Source organism: Mycteria americana, chromosome 3 (genome assembly GCF_035582795.1).
Source record: "Mycteria americana isolate JAX WOST 10 ecotype Jacksonville Zoo and Gardens chromosome 3, USCA_MyAme_1.0, whole genome shotgun sequence".
Classification (NCBI taxonomy): domain Eukaryota; kingdom Metazoa; phylum Chordata; class Aves; order Ciconiiformes; family Ciconiidae; genus Mycteria; species Mycteria americana.
Window position 1 is genome coordinate 90,617,859 of NC_134367.1, and position 17,474 is coordinate 90,635,332.

The 17,474-nt window shown below is 37.8% G+C and overlaps 1 protein-coding gene across 9 annotated transcripts in view; it reads left to right on the plus strand.

Annotated features, from left to right (window-relative positions):
* The window catches only part of SPAST (spastin), a 42,273-nt gene extending 28,278 nt beyond the window's left edge, over positions 1 to 13,995 (plus strand). For 7 of the 9 annotated variants that reach the window (XM_075496047.1, XM_075496048.1, XM_075496046.1 and 4 more), the window contains 6 exons: positions 253 to 332; positions 1,174 to 1,216; positions 1,874 to 1,953; positions 4,640 to 4,710; positions 6,656 to 6,696; positions 8,361 to 13,995. In XM_075496047.1, the coding sequence (XP_075352162.1) occupies positions 253 to 332; positions 1,174 to 1,216; positions 1,874 to 1,953; positions 4,640 to 4,710; positions 6,656 to 6,696; positions 8,361 to 8,483 (438 nt within the window). In that variant the 3' untranslated portion in view covers positions 8,484 to 13,995. The remainder of the gene's footprint in view (positions 1 to 252; positions 333 to 1,173; positions 1,217 to 1,873; positions 1,954 to 4,639; positions 4,711 to 6,655; positions 6,697 to 8,360) is intronic. The other 2 variants (XM_075496052.1, XM_075496054.1) reach the window with 1 other exon arrangement.
* Positions 13,996 to 17,474: the final 3,479 nt, after the last annotated feature.

Consider the following 17,474-nt stretch of genomic DNA (forward strand, 5'->3'; position numbering starts at 1 on the left):
AACGTAACTTGGGCATAGTGCCCTGTGTTTGCATTCCTTCTTTTTTTCTTTTTTTTTTTTTTCTTTTTACCTTTTCCTAGTTTGACTTTACATTTATCTAAAGAATGTTTTAAAGCTAACTGCATGGGAAAAAAAAAGCATATATAGTAGGATCCCATCAGTGTGCGGAGTACATGGCAAGTCTCTAACTGGTTTTGTTGTATTACTACTTGATGTAAACTGAAAGCTGTCTTGCCTTACTACGTTATATAGGTGCAGTCTTCTGGAGAGGACAGAATACTTGTGATGGGAGCAACAAACAGGCCACAGGAGCTTGATGATGCTGTTCTCAGGTATCAAAATGTCTCTTCCTTTGAATACAATAATATGATGTTCATTATGTAGCAGGTTTGGCTACTTAGTGTCTTGGTTGTTCTAAGTTTTGGAATAAGCTGCAAAAGCTGTTGGGCAAGGTTAAATTATTTAACCTCTCAAAGAGGAGCCCCTCTCTTCTCTTTTGGGGTACGTCTGCACAAGCATGACGGCCTCAGGGTTGTCTAAATGAGCAGTACCTGTTGAGACCAAGTCAGCATTTTATAACCCTCTTGCATCTTATACATTGCTTTTTTATTATTTGGATCTTAATGGCAGGATGAAGGAAGAAATTTGATCAGTGAAATCCATTATTTCTTCTCTGAGTATATTGGACTTCTGATAGCCCACGCAATTACAGATCTTGCTGTAGATTTGCCTTAGGACTTTTTTTGCTACAAGTTCTCATATTTTCTTCTCTTTTCTTTCTTGATTGAGGAAAATAGGCATGTCAGCACTGTCTAAACAAATAAAACACATTTTTAATGATTCCCAAGACTTTTTGTGTACGATGGAGAGATGCTTCATTTTGCTGCTGGTAGTCAGTGGTATTTCTACCTTTAGAGTGTTTCCTCTCTGGGAGGAGTCTCATAACTTCAAATAAGAGTAAGGTGACACCAGTGGCTCATGCATATTGTTGGTTTGGGTTTTGGGTTTTTTGTTGTTTTGTTTGTTTGTTTTTAAATCTGTAGTTCTACTCCCTAGAATTTGATGATGTAAATGAAATTTTGACATTTATCAAACCAAATGTTAGATCTGTATGTGCTAAAAAGTTATAAAAACGTGTGTGTATATATGTATATATATTTTTTTTTTTCCTAGACGATTCACCAAACGGGTATATGTGTCTTTACCAAATGAGGAAGTAAGTATTGTTTTCCATGCATTTTCTTCATTTTAAGGTCAATTCTGTTAAAAAAGAGTATAAAATGTATTTCATAGGCTATTCTTAACTTGCCCTAGTGGATGATTACAATTCTGTGAATTAACTTCTGGCCCAACTTGGCCATATACACTGTGCTTTAATTCTGGTGATTATCTTTAAGTTTTTGCCTTTTTTTTTTTTTTTTTTTTTAAACGTGCTAGTAGCAAATCTTGTAGTAACTACTCAGTATTTCTTGGCTAGTGAGGTGTTGCTTACATACTGGCAGGCACGGACAAGTCTAAAGCAGGGCTTGCAGGAGCATGTTTGGTTGGCTGGAGAAGAATGTTTATTGCAAAAGGTGCAAGAAGCTTTCTTAAAGTAATGTTTTTCAGCTCAACAGCAGATTAGGGCTTTTGATGAGGATTCTACTGTATTATTTTTGAAGTAGTTTGACCCTTGACCTCATTATTACCAAATCCCTCTCTCTTCCCCTGAAGAGATGATAGTGTACAGTCTAATCACAAAAGCACTACAGGCAAGTTTAAACTAGTGAAGCACAAAGCTAACCTGACAAACACGTAGCTTTGTTGTTGCAACAGAATTTTAAGTGTAGTGAGAAAATGAGTTTTACATCTGATAAATGTATCTTCTTTTCAGACAAGATTGATTTTGCTAAAAAATCTTCTAAGCAAGCAAGGAAGTCCATTGACCCAAAAAGAGTTGGCACAACTAGCTAGGTAAGTATTTTGTAACTATACTAAATAAATATACTCATCTACTGCATTCATTCAGACTGTTTTATTCATTCAAAATGTAGCTAATGTAAATCATCAGATAGTGACAACACTTGCTGAGAATGAATTGCATGTGTTTGGGGAAGATGGTCTCCTGTCAGGCTGCATGAAAGTGTTTTTATATATGCTTATATATATATATATGTGCTTGTTTTTTCCCTGTACCACCTAGCTGGGTTTCTGTTGTTGAAACATGCTCATCAGTGCTTTTCTTTCTGAGGAGGAGGGAGTGGGATGCTTCTCTCCACCCATCCCCCAAGCAGTCCAGCTCTCCTCTCTGATGCAAAAAAGCAGTACTGGTTTTGCACTTGGCATGCGTTTCAAATCAAAAGCAACTTTTCTTTGCTTGTGCATTGCAAGGTTTGTTGAAGGTATTATCAACATAGCAGAGCAAGCACTGGGTAATTTTAGATTGTTTTCAATTTCATATTTGATTGGGAAAATGTGGGTTAAATGCCCTTCCTATTATGAAACTAAGTTGTTTTATGTTTTTCATTATTAAGATTGACACAGTACTGCTGTTTGTCACCCTCAGAAATTAAATGTAATGGGTGTGAAGGAAGTTAGATTAAAAAGCAGATAGAGCATCTAGGGCAGGAAAGAATGAAAACAGAGTGTGAGATATCAAAAATATGCAAGTGAATGTACTTCAGTCTCTGTTTCTGTTTGTGGTAGTACACAGGAGGTGAGTACAGTCTTGGGTGTAGCATTTGTCAGCCTCTTAGCGTTAGTAACATTACAGAAATTTGAAAGATAATCAAACTGAATAAATTCTCTCTGTACTTGAAGGGTGCTAGCTCAGGCCATATTTAGGCTGCAGTAATAGCTAACTGGAGGAAAAAGACAATGTCTTGGATTCTAACTGCAAATTTATGAACCAAATTATAAATGCAACTTAAGTACACTTTTTTTTAAAGGGTTTAGAGAAAATATAAAAGTTGAGGGTCCTGTCTGCTTCCTCTGCCATCTTTCTTTGTTTTGAAAGAGATAGGTATTTAACCTCCTTCATGATTTTGTGTTCTTTTGCTCCTCTGCAAGTTTTTCTATAAACTGTAACAGAATTAACAATCTCCTGAAGACTGAGCTATGAAGCTCTTGTTGCTGCAGCTAGCCACTGCTGTACAAGCTGGGTGGGTTTTTTTGTTTTTAAATTTTTCTTTAGGTAACCCTTAGTACTACTTTTCACTTATGTTGGCAGTCTGTATTGGTGGCTTCATGGTTCAGTGGAGACCTTTAATCTGCGAAGTATTTAATTGGTTAACCCTGTAAATTCAGTCTAATGCTGGAAAAGCTCCCATAGAGATTGGGTCCTTGGTTTGATTTCCCCCTCCACTCCGCCCCCTTGTGGTTCTGAGGATTTGGATGATCTGTATGTCTGCCAGTCTTATAATAAAAACCAAACAAACATACCCCAGTAGATAACACAATTTATCTTCCTGTCAGTTCACTTACAGAATACCTGCACATTTACACTATATTATTTCCCGAATCAATGGGAAGTGTGTGCAAGACACACTTATAGACCTGTTTCTTTCTGAATAAGGACCTGTCCACTGTATTTTCCTTCCAAGCTGAATTATAATTCTTATGTGAAGCTAAATGTGTAAAGTGTTCAGGCTTCTGCAGATAACCACTGAGGCTGTGGCTTGAGTGCAGCCATCTCAAGTCCCTCAGTTGGTTCTTGGTCATTAGCAATTCCAAGTTTAGGCTTTAACATTAGTATCAGTTAGTGAGTCAGACTTAGCTGTGCTAGAGATCATTTTCCATGTGTAAACTATAGGAGGCTGTTTCAGTACTCTGCTAAAATGTAGACTGTAAATTTGGAGAGCTGAGAAGCTTGCCAAGTACTTTGAGAGTATAGTCTATCTGTTACCAAACCTTCAACACTGAAAAAAGTCTTTCACCAGAAATAATGCTGCCTGTACTGTAACTTGCTAAGCAAAGCGGTGCTGCTTTTCAGATTTGTATTTACTTTTCTGAATTAGTAGAATTTTGTACTCCCTGGAGTCCACTGGTCAACTGTTACCATGGCTTTCCATTAAGGGCATACTGCAAAACTGTTGCTTATTTTCAAAACCAAACACTACTGTTAGATTTTTAGTAATGCCTGCTTTTGCCCTTTGTCTGGCTCTGACGTCAACTAAAAGTGCATATAGTTTTATTCAGAAAACTGGTCATGTGGTCACATCATAATAAATGTGTGGTATTGGGTTCTCATTGTATTGCTTGGGTTGAAAGAGTACAGGACAGTTGAGGTTTTGGTTTTATATTAATCTATGACAAATGATGACAAACTAGTGGTAGGGCATTCTTGTAACAGAAATAGTAAACGTGCTTGAGATTAGTTTTCATCTACAAATCCAAGCTGGTTGCTATCTTTTTGCTTTTCCTAGAATGTTGTTTGGGACTTGAATATCTGTACTTCAAAATTAATCTGAGAAAGATTTAAATATAGATCACTTACATTGAATGCACTTCTGATTTATTAAACTTGCAAAACAACATCAAAATAATACTTCTTATGATTAAGTATCATTTTAATCATCTGCAATTACATTGATATGGTTTGAAACAGGTTTTGTTTTGTTTTTTTTCTTCCTCCTTTCTCCCACTTTCTCCTTTGATAAAGAATGACAGATGGATACTCTGGAAGTGATTTAACCGCATTAGCAAAGGATGCAGCGCTGGGCCCTATTCGAGGTGAGCTGCATAGCTTTTTATTTAGGTTTTGAAAAAACTCAGTGCCCTTGACATTAGAGATATTGTATTTTCCTACATCTTTATAATTCTTAAACCTCTGAAATAAAGCTTTTTAGATTGGATTTTGGTTTGTTCCTCATAATAGCATCTTTATAAGACTTACCTTACACAAAACCCTTCAGTACCTCACCATGTGAAACAGACCATTTTTGTGTCTTAAGAGGAAAGCAGGGTGACGTGTTTTTCACAGATTTGTGGGGTTTTTAACTAGTGCATCTTTCCTAGGCTGGTGTCAGTTCTGTTGTATCTAAATTATTACTTAAGTAATGCAGTCAGACTGCTATTTGTCTTTATAAAGTGGGCAGATCTCTTTCAAGTCTTAAGGAAGGAAAAACCAAAACAGAAGCAATTTTGTGTTTTGAGTTTGGGTTTTTTTTTTTAGATATGGTTTGAATGGCATAGCTTTTTTTATTTTTAAATCTTCTTAATGTTGGATGGTGATCCAGATGACAATTGTGACTCAAGTAGAGTTTTACCTATATTTGTTCTTCCTCTGACATTTCCAACTTTGAAAAACCACAATTTTAATGCAAAATGAATACTTTTTTCCACCACAACCCACCCCCCATTGTTCTGTTTCACTAGCTAGTTGTTATGTGTCCAGCAGCCACATCTGAAGGGGCTGATTTTGTTTAGTGGAGATCAGTAGTGGGATTTTGTGAAGAAGAGATTGTGAAGATTTGATGTTAGTTTTCTGTTTGCAGATATATTGTCCTGCCTGACAGAAAGGTACTAAAGGCAGTCAGAGCAGAAGTGGTCTGTAATATCAGCCTACTATGTGTAAATGAAAGTTGTTGCAACTCTCTTAAACGATTTATGGGGAGGAGAGGTCTGTGCATGTTTTGTGGGTGTGCTTGCCTTTTTTGTTTGTTTGAGTGAAAAATCCTGTAGCATGCAGTTTTGCCAGTGCGCTATCTCTTTGAAAGCAGCTGCTGGAAAGTAATGTTTTGTTTTGTTTTTTTTTACCCACTTACTTTCAGCTGTTGAGATTGTAAGACACATCTTCCAAAATGTGGCATAATAACTGGGAAACAGAATTGCATTAAATAGCTCTCACAAGAGACATCATGTCTCCTAAGACTTTGAATATATTTATTTAGAGTGGTTTAATTAATAATGTATGCATTTAGGTATGCAGGCTTTACTTTGCTGACAAATCACTTCACACACAAGTCCATTTTGAGAAGAGACCATGAAATGTTGTGCTACCTATTTCTTCCAACTGTTCCTGGCTTCCATATAAAACAGTTTATTTTTTAAAATGTTTTTTTAATGTCAGCCTTGCCAGTCCTGCCTAGATTCTTTTTCTTGCACCCTCAGAGCAAAAAGTTTGCTGTAATAATGTCGATACCGTAACAGTATTGCAAGTAAAAAAAAAAAAAAAAAAAAAAAAAAGTAAAATGGTGAAGGATACAGGAATGATTAGATCCCACCAGTACTGCAAAGGGCAAGAAGCACTCCTATGTGCCCTGCCTGATTTTATTTCTGTGTTCTTGGCTGATGGTACCTTTCTGTTTCCTGAAAATTGTGCATGTTTGAGGGGTAGGGGGGTTGTAGGTACCAGGAATAATATGGGGGAAGGCAGCTCTGTTATGCTTGTGAGCTGTTCCCCATACTTTAGGAAGAAGGAAGTAGTTCTGCCACCACTTTGTACTGTATCTGCAGTGATTGAGTGTAGGAGCAGCCTGGTTGAGGAGCTAATAAATGGGGAAGAAGGAGGTAAAACCACCATGTACCTGTCTGTACAGGAGACTATATTGAGGCAGAGAGGTATAATTTTTAGTGTAGGTTTTTTTCATAATAAAAGTGCTTTTAACATGTTTTAGTTGTCAGAAGCGATGAAAGTTTTCTTATGAAACTCACTGATCTTCCTTTATTTTTACAGAATTAAAACCAGAACAGGTGAAGAACATGTCTGCCAGTGAGGTATGCTGTTCTAGCAGTTGTATTTTCCCCTTTGAATAGAATGCATGCTCACCAGAAACTTTTAAGGCCCCTTTATTTATACATAGTATCATACAAAATAGCTAGCCTAATTTGGGGGGGGTATTACCCTTTTTGATTACCTCTTCATTGAAGAAAATTCTTCACAAATAGTGATTGAGAAGAAACTCTGTCCTCAGATGTCTGAGGTTCTTTGTGTAGTTTGTTGGTTATCAGGCTTAAGAGCGCCTCTTTTTCCAATAGTAAGTCTCTGGCGTTCTTAGTTTCAGCTGACTGTCCTGTCTCCTTCGCACTGAACTGCAACTTCATCTGTTACCTATCAGATGATGTCAGAGGCCTTGCTTTTATTTTCTCGCAGTGTTACTCCCCCAAAACATTCCCAGAAGTATTATGTCAAATGATTTATTTCATTTCTACCCCCACCCCGCTGTCTTTACATGAAGCAAGTCATCTTAGGGAGAACCTCTGAGGGATTTTAAAACAGATTTGTTTGTGTGTCTGTATAATATTTATATTCACTCACATGGACCATCATAAAGCAAAAAAAAAAATAGATTAAGTTCCTCACTACAAATTGCATCTGTAAACATCAAAAGAAAAGGAAGAGGTTGGTCCTGCCTTTAAAAGTTTCTGTTCAAATGTGTGTGCAAACCACAGTTACATAGGGGAAAATGAAGTAAAAATTCCCCTGTTGCTTTCTATGTTTAGCCTGAGATCATGGCTAAGGCTATGATAAGCTGAAAGGATTTGTTGCAGGGAGAACGTCTATGATAATTTCTTGTGAATGCAAGTTTACCTCCAGTAGCCTATAAACGCTACTCCCAAAGAAACATGGGGAATCTTCTCCAATTGTAATGTTAATACTCCTTTAATAATGAGACTGCTTGTTCCACACGCTTTGGTTATCTCCCATAGTGTCTGACATTTCTCTATATGGGAAATGTCTGCTTATAATCATGTCCTCAGCAAACAACTGAAAGGCATGTGTTGAATCAGAGAGGTTAGATAATCGGGACTACTTGGCTGACAGCATACTGTGGTCTGAGTACAGCTGTGGTAAGGGCAGGAACTTTCAGTGCCTTCCTCTCCTGATATGCAGAGGTATGCCATAAACATGTTAAAAAAAAATCCCATGTCTTACTCCTTACTCAGTTCCGTGCCCTCATGTGCACCAGCTTGCACCACCTGGTGAAATAGGAAGTAATAACACCATCTCATGGGCTATTAAATAACAAGGCAGACATCACGATTACCAAATGTTAGTTTACTAAAGATGGTAAATACCGATAGTCTTAAATTACAAGACTCTTGCATCACGTTATAGAATCATAGAACAGCCCAGGTTGGAAGGGACCTTGAAAGATCATCTCATCCAACCTTTCGTGGGAAGGGGAACCTAGATGAGATTATCCAGCACCCTGCCCAATTGCATCTTGAAAACCTCCAGCGATGGGGACTCTACCACATCCGTCCCTGGGGAGGTGGTTCCAGTGAATGACTGTTCTCACTGTAAAAAATTTCTTTCTTCTATCAAGATGAAGCACTTGTAGAATATGCTTTGTTAAAAGTGAATACTGAAGTACTTCTTGAACAAACTGAAGTACATAAACCACTTGTGATCCTGATGTCTTTCACTTTTTGTTTAGATGAGAAATATCAAATTATCAGATTTCACTGAGTCTTTGAAGAAGATAAAGCGCAGTTTGAGCCCTCAGACCCTGGAAGCATATATTCGCTGGAACAAGGACTTTGGAGATACCACAGTGTGAAACACTACTTGAAGTGAAACAAAGCGCTGCCTAAGGAGCAATTGGTACAGACTATGGGAAAGCAGCCAGAGTTTACAGGACTTTACAGATCTTTAAGTATCTGCATTAAAACTTGAGATTAAGAAAAAAATTATACAATGTGAAACGTGTCCATCAAAGCCTCCTTGCCATTTAGTGAGGATTTACAGTCTGTAAGTAAGAGCACAATAGGACTTGAGATAAGATTCCTAGCAAATCCAATTATGGTTTGAACAATAATATATGTATTTTGTTTCAGCCAGAAGGCTCTGATGATATTTATCATTGGAAAACCTTTTCCCTATGTTGTGTGTGTGGTTTTTTGTTTTTGCTATCACATTGATGTCTGGCTTTCTTCCTTATAACACTTACAATTGGAGGTTTGTAAACTTTGGTTCAGTTTTTGACTTTTTTATCCTTAACGTGCCAAATAAAACAATTTCCCTGTGCAGAGAGGAAGAACAGCATTGGGGAATTATGATTATTAAAATATACAAAGCAGCTGGTCTGTTATTATTTGTCTTTTTGTTTAGTTGTAATGTGACTGTATTGTTCACAGAACAGTTTTAAAGAAGACCTTTGATAGCAGAACAGCAAAAAAACCCCAACCCTAGAAAACCAATTCAAACTGTCTTTTAAAAAAAGTAAATTACTAAATAAAAAAAAGACTAAGACATTCATTTACTGGCAGTATTTTCTCTTAACGCATTTTGTAACGCTTTCATTGGTAGAATGTTAGCTTACGCTTATGGTGTACAACTTGAAGCCCAGCTGATGTTTGAGACTCTCAAAGTGATGTTTGAGTGATGCTAAGTAAGTGATGCTAATTGTCAAGTTTCAGAAATGACGTGTTTCTACTCTGTATTTTGGTCTGTTTATGATAATTGAAAGTAAAATTTCCATTGTGATAATTTTTTTAATCTACACATGTAAGCATTAAAATACGAGGCTACATGTTTAATACGTGGCACACATTAATGTTTTTATAGCTTTCATATGTTTTGGTTTATATATTAAAGTATGAAACACTCAACTGATCTGCTTTTTTTAAAAAGAAACTGCATCTTTGTACAAATACTTGTTTTTATTATATAAATGACAAGCTATAAAAAAAAAACCACACGTAAGTGATAGCCTTTAAATACTGTGATAAAGGAAAACACCTTTGCCTTTAGTTGTAAAGGCCTGACATCTTGTTTACAAATTCTGCGTGGATTAAACACAGATCTTTGCAAGGCGGAACACTAGTTCCTTGTTAGAGCAGGTTTGTGGGGTTTTTTGGATTTTGTTTATTTTAAAAGACAACTCCCCAACTTAGTGATATTACAAAAATGCATATTGTTTACAGTTGTTCTAACTAAATTGAGTTATAAGCTTTGTTTGCTTTTGGTCTTAACAGAAAATGTTGTTCTTAATTTTTCATTTAACTTATTTTTTATTGGTAGGAGTAAGTCAAATATTTCTGGGACTACTCACCTGAAAGTTGACTATAAATAATATATTATATATATATATTTATATATATATGTATGAAAAAAAAAACCCTAGCTGATAGATGCAGTTTAAATATAGTAATACCCAGAGAGGACTCTGTGCTCACTGTGTAGTATTGGGTACTAAATAGCAGAAACTGTGTCAAACTTTTGAGACGCACAGATGCAATATGTTTGGAATTCTGGTTTTTTTGAACCAGAGATGCTTTTAACTGATCTTAAGATTAAAAGCAATTAAATAGGAGAAGATTGTGTTACACTAGTATGCCTTTTGAAATAGTCTAACCAAACCACTTCCAGCCTTCTAACGGTATGACTCTCTCAAATGTATGTCTGATGTAAATTAAACATGTGACTTCAGTTCCCCTGATTCACCTTCCTGGAGAAGTAAGAAATGCTAAAAGATTTCAGTTTCTTAAATCTCATGTCTTGGTTGCTTTGCCTTAGTTCTGCCTTCAGTAGACCATCTCTGTTGTTGGAGATTCCTGGCTGACTTGATCCATATTTGTCATAGATTTCATAGCACTAAGCACAAATATTACTGCTTTATTAGCATCTGCCAAATAGCTAAACGGCTAAGAAAGGCCCTTAGTCTTCCTATTCATAAAGCTTGTAAACTTCCCTTGAGATCCTTTGTAAATGAGAACTTTGAGGGTAACACTTCTGGTTTTGAGTGTTCCTAAGTGTTTGTTATTGAACTCTGTTTTCCTCCACTTAATTTTGAGGAATATGCTGGTATTTATTTCAGATACAAACGTATTGGCATGTGATAGGTACCTGAAATGTAGAGGTAGAAGTTCCCATCTGCTAAAACACCACCGTACGCAGCACAAAGGGTCAGGAGTCTGAGCTGCTACTTCAGAAAGAAAAGGGACTAGCCCTTTCACTTGTTTGTACAAGCAGCTCAGGTCAAGAGAATCTGTGTGACTGGTACCACTGCTTTTTGGTTATCTATTCTGCCCTGATTGTTTTCTGCATAATGGATGAACTACAGCTCTATAAATTACTTCTAGAGCACCATTATAAGAACTTAATTTTGTTCTGCAACATCAGTTTGCCCCACAGCTGCTGGATTTTTAGCCCATGACTGAGTGCTGTTTGGTTCATAAATCTCCTTTAAATGTCTTTCTTATGCTATTTTCTGAATAGTGTCTTTTAAGAATAATTCTGTTTCCCTTAAGGCATTCTCGCATCTTCTGGTTCCTTGTTTTACATGTACTGAGTAAGCGCCAGCTCAGTGATTTTCATCTGTGTGTTGGATTAACTATGTATAAAAGCAGATCTGGGACCCCCCCCAAAAAAAACCTCCAACAAAACAAAAAACCCACCCCCCCCACCCCCCCCAAAAAACCAAACCCACCAAAAAAAAACCCAAATACCTGTATTTCTCAAATCTATGGTATTTTATATAGAACTTTGCAACTGTATTTACCATAAACTCAGATTATGTTCTAATACAGTATCTTGAATTAGGATAGGATAAGCAGGACAGCAGCTTGGATGCTATTAACCTTTGCAAAGATTGGCATTACATTCGTTCTCTAAACTGCCTTTTTCTTCCCCTCCTCTGAATCTGCCCACTGCTAATGAGTGACTCGACCCACTTTTTTGAGATGATTAAGAAGGAGCTTGTCTGGCCCTCTGCAAGTGTGTTTTACTGACATAAAGTGTAGCAGTTACTGGAGGGAGGGAAAAAAAAACCTAAGCCCCCTGGTTTTTTTAACAACCTTCTTCATACATCTTTGCCTCTTGTTATTAAGCAGGAAATGCACCTTTTATCTTTCTATGTGTTGGAAGAACAATGTCTTCTCAGGCAGCAGGTTGCTGCTTTTGGTGGTGTAACAGTAGGGAAAAACTCAAGCACTGGGTGATTCTCTTTCTCCTTAAAATGAAAGTTTGTCATGTGTTACAATGTTCCCTTTACTAATGTTGACTTTCTGTAGGGTACACCAAACCTTTACAGGTTCTCTCCTTGTGGCTAAGACAAAAACAACACTGAATATTAAAGATAAGCCTTAAACTAGGATATTTATGCACATGCACGTCTCTCTGTCCTGCTAATTTCTTAGACTTAACAAGTTCAGTGTATTAGAAATAGGCGTTCTGCCCCTGAGACTTCTTACTGACTCTACTTCAGAAAGTCAGTCGCTAATACAGTTTTGTTGAATATGGCCCTGCAACTTACTTTATGTAGATAATAAATGCAATAGTAACACGTTAAAATGGAGAAGAATGGGATCTCTGAATGGAGAAGGAATTTGTTGTCACTGCACTAATTAGAGGCCATTGCTGATTTCACTGTTAGATTCTCTCAAATGTTTTTAAAATGACAGTTTTTATACATATAACTTAGACAATTAACCTTACCTTCTAGTGTAGAATAAATAGTACTTTTCTATTCTAAACAAGTGTTTTTTAGCACTGCTTGGCACTGCTGCCAAGTCCATCTTGTGAAATCTAAGTACTTTGCACTGGGAACACTGAAGTCAGATATGCTGGAAAATTTAACCTGAGATGTCTGTTCTGCAACTGATATGGAAAGCAGCGTTCTACTTAGGGCTTCCTTAACCACCTACGCTCAAACTGTGCCCTGGCTTCTTACAGTGCTTTCCTACCCAAGACATGGATAATGCATAGTTGCTTATCTAGCTACTGCAGTGCTTTAGCGATGCTTCTGCATGTGGCAGCTTTGGGAGGTGGCAAGCACTATTGTAGGTTACAAATCTTCATTCATTGTCTGTGGCGGTTTCAAGCTTTTGTGATGTTTTTAGTGTTGGGGACTTCTACCAGATATCAAAAATGGAATGAAAAGTAGCAAGCACGTAGTGAATGCAACTAGTTATCTTGGTCATTGTGCTAATTAGAGGCAGTTGCTGATTTCATTGTTAGGTTCTCTTGAGCTGCTGTTTAGTGGTGAAGGATGTTGTTTACTCACCTACGTGAATTTTCATGCTTGGGATGATCTGCTGGTCATCCTAGGAGATGACCAATGGATCAGTTATTTTCTTTCGGAATTTTTTCTTTAAATATTCTCTTCAATATTTTTTCTTTTAAATATTGTAACTATAATTCCACAGGATGAGGAAGTTAAACTGTTGCTTCCTGCAAATACAAAGTCATCTTCTTAAGTATGGGGAAATGTGTATTGTGTTTTTCCTGCTTCTCATGTAAATCGTTAACTGTCTTAGAGTGGAAACTGTTTACTTTGTCAATAACTACCTCCCGAGTTCGGCAATAATTGGCAAGGTATACACTCCTCCAGCGGATTAAATATATTGGCTAAACACTGTGGGTTCTTCAGGGTTTGATGTTTTGATTTGCAAATTCTTGACATGATGTCTGGAAACTATGGTGATCAACCTTGTTTTCCTGTAAGACTTCGCTTGCAGAAAAGGAAAGATGCACTTCTTAAAGTCCTGTTTCAGAGAAGTGGCTTTGAGGAAAAAGGTCAACGTTCTTTGTAGGAGGTTAATATAGGTGTATTCTTCTAAGATGCTAGCGGTGTAGCCTCTCGGTTCTGCGGATTTTTCTACCATTAGAAGTGGGGAAGAAAGTACTTTATCTAATATTCGCATACCTATCAGAGAGACTGGAAATACAGAAACTGTTTTTGCCACGTGATTCAAATTTTTATTCATGTGAAGGGCTAGTCAGTATTTTTCAGAAATCTGGATTAAAGTGACAAAAACCAAAGGTGGAGATGAAACACTATACCCCACCCCCATTAAATATATTGGACGACTCCAGTCTGAGATGGGGTTAATACTTGTATTTTGTTGTTTTGAAGCACTTTTGTTTCCTTGTTCTTTTAAGAATGTTTTCTGATATGTTAAACACCATTTTATTAATAAACAATGTAAACAAGCATGATGAGCAGTCACATAGCTTTAGCTTCACAATAAAATGTTGCATTTGTCCTGTTCTTACTGTTTTCTTGTCTGTTTATCAGATAAAATGTCCAAAACTAAGAGCCTATTAAATTGCTGCTGGTTTAAAAAAAATTTAAAAAATCAGGTGTTGTATTCCAGATGATGGAACAATAAATATGTAAATACCTCGTTTAGTTTCTAAAGGACATAACTCAAGTTCTTAAAACTAATGTAAACAGAAGTGCTACTTCCTAAATAAATGTGCTGCAACTGAAAGTGTGTGCTTATCCTAGTCTTGCTAAATCACAGTGAAAACCAGGAGGTTTCACATAACTAATTCTGGTAGTCATGGTGAAGTCCTGAAAATAGGTATTTGGAGCCAATTTACTTGGTATCAAAATGGCACCTTTTCTTTTGCTTTGGGGAGAGTGCTGCTATGATTTTTGAGGTAACAATCTAAATTCTTCACTTACCCCCATCTCCTTACTGTTTGTAATTCTTTCTAGCTATTGTCTTGAGGCTGCATCTAGACTGCTAACACCTACTGGGGCTTTCTGTTCTTACAGTTACATCCTGAAGATAAGATTAAAAAAAAAAAGTGGATTAGAGTAATTTTAATCTTACATATCTGGCAGCATTAGGGGTCTCTCAAAAAGCAGCCATGACCACTGCCTTCAACATGTCATTGTATCTATCACTATTAAAGCAAGCAAACCAAACAAAAATCAATACAGCAATCAGGAAAAAACCCCACTGTTTTGGACTGAAGTAGAAGAGCTGTTACTGCTTCTGCCAAGCATTAATTCCTTGGGATAGAAAGATACTATTGTTGTCTATGCGCGATAGTGATCCAGTATCTCTCTTTGTCTGAAGTGCTACTCCTTGGAGGTAGACTCTGAACTACTGAAATTATTTCAATTAGTAATTCTGTGTATAGGTTACAGATAGTCAAATAGACTTTTATTCTTGTAGAGGAGATGCTCAGATAAATTTAGTGAAGAAGCAAGAGCCTGAAAATATCCCAGCACTTGCTATGTTGAAATCTACAGAGATTATGGACTTGGCAGCAGAGCCTGGTCTGAAGTACGTTTCATTAATTAAATCTTTTCCCATTCCAGCCAAATGGTGTGAGACAAGGCTGCAAGCCTAGTGTCAGATGCAGGCATATTTCAGATGAAATCTGTTTATTTCTCTATTTTAATGTTTTAAGTTTGCCAGAAAAAGTGAGAAAAATTAGTTTAAAGCGTTGTGGGGTTTTGGTTTTTTTTTCCACTCAGGCTGTCTTTCTGCAAATTTCCAAATACTTTGCGAACTTGTGAAATCACCCTGTTTCCTACAAGGGTGCATACGGCTCTGGAACTGACAAGAGTTATGCAACCTTCTCTAGTTCATTTTTTATTGTGTGTGTAATGATAATGTAATGATATGTGTAATGATATGTAGTGGTGAAGGCAGAAAGATATAATTTAACTAAAATCCATCTCTCAACACATGCAAGTGATTTATTGGTGCTGTGGTGTAGCTAAGAAAAAAAGGTGGGAATTTCAGAAGCCTACAACCAACCTAATGAGTAAAGTGTATATTTACCAAATGATTTTGAAGATTCCACTTTTTCTGCAAATATATATTGTAAGCACAGTATGTTCTTTCTAATACTGTAACTTCTATTTTCAAATCTCATTTTACTGATTTCTAAAAGGCCTCAAACTTGCTTCAGCTGTAAGACATCCTTGAAGACTTAGTTTTGTTATATGCAGAATACTAGTATCAACTGTGCTATTAGTTGCAGTATTTCTCTTCCGTGAATTGTAGAAGTGCAATTTTTTGTAACTGTTTTCCTCTTCTGGGAAGAAATATGCTAAGACATGAAATAATCAAAAAGCCTGATAATGTGTCAATAATGAAGTAACCAAACAACTTTGTATTGGTGGAGCATAACATTGAGATAAAATGTTACCTTTAAAATGTGCTTCACCTGACTTCTGATTTCCTGGTTAAACTTGAGTGGAGGCAGCAGCTGCAGCCTGTGAAGAGTTTACACACCACAACATTGCAGTTGGAATTCTCTTACCTGTCATGCAAATTTTACAGACTACAAAACTTATCTTTTTTTAAAATTGTTCCCAAAATTACATCTGTACACTGGAAAAAGTTTCTTCATTACAGCCAACAGGTTAGAATGAGCAGGTCTGCGACATTAGATACGTAGCTCATGGAATACAATTACCTGTCCAGTCACTCCCAGCCACAGTCAGGTAAGGTTTTTGGTGTGTTTCACACAACAGATTAGATGCAAATAACATTTGTAACCACTTTAACTATGGTCACTGGACAACTGAGTAGAACATTAAAAGCCCAAAGACAGGACAGGGTTACAGAAGGTTGTTTCAAGTATCTTCCTAGGCACAATAATCTGTCTTAATAAAATATCTAGCTTCAATTTTTATTCCTACCTCTTCTCACTTGTTTCCCAAAGGCGATAATAAAGAAGCTGTCTTGTGACTAAATCTTTCTGTACATTAAATCCCATGCAGGTGTTTTGTAACACAGTTTTCCTTAACACAGACCTATCCTAACTTCCAAGAAAACTTCAGTTCTGTATTTTGCTCCTTCTGACAGAAACCATTGGGCGCCGTTTAGTGGTCGGCTACTTAGGTCACACAAGGAGATTATTGTCACCTTGCAGCCCTCGTGTCCCCGTGTTCCAGAGCCTCAGTAACAGTGGTCACAGTACCTTAAATGTGGCTCTGTGCTTTTCTTCCCACAAAGTCTGCCGTTTCACACTACGACAGACTTTGGGAAAGGGGATAGACTGACCATGGATCACTCTGTTCTCCCAATGTTATGTTCTTCCAATGTTCTCCCAATGTTATAACAATGGTAATGCTCCCAATGTTTTAACACATTCAGAGTGGCAGGAGCAGTTCTCAGAACTTCAGCACACAAAGTAGCGACTACATTTTCAACAGAAGGCCTGTGGTTCTGAGAGTTGGAGTCCTTTCGAAGTTTTGCATGTTGCTGGGAAAAAATCCACTCTGAAAGATGCGCACTTACTGCCGTTAATGCAGAATACAGCAGCAGAGAGGGCTGGCTGTAGTGATGCTATCATGATTTCAGGTGTATTTTTGAAAGGAGAAGCGGTGAAACAAAACCGCCCTCGCGGCTTGGAGTACCACGACCACCACGCCGGGAGTCCTTTCTTTGAGTTCTCACAGATAATGGGCAGATAAAATGCAGAAATGCAGTGGGATTTCATATAAAATCCGTATGTCACAAGGGAAGGCTGCCGACCTGAGGTAGCTGGGGTGGGCAGGGCCTCTGCCGCCACCTCTCTGCCTGCTGCCTGCCTCCGGCTCGTGGCTCCTTGGCCCAGAACGAATCGACTGTGGGTCTCGGTGCGCTGCCTCCAGGTAAAAGGGGCGAGTTTCTCTGCCGAGTGAAGGCGGCGGGCCAGGGCCGAGGCCGAGGCCAGCCCGAGCCCCCCCAGAGCAGGGAGGCCGCTACCAGCCAGGGCTCCGAGGCGAAGCCCCGCTCCGAGGCCCCGCTCACGGCTCAGGATAGGAGCCCCTTCCGCTACGCGTCACGTCCGCTCCCGCGCATGGCCTTACGGG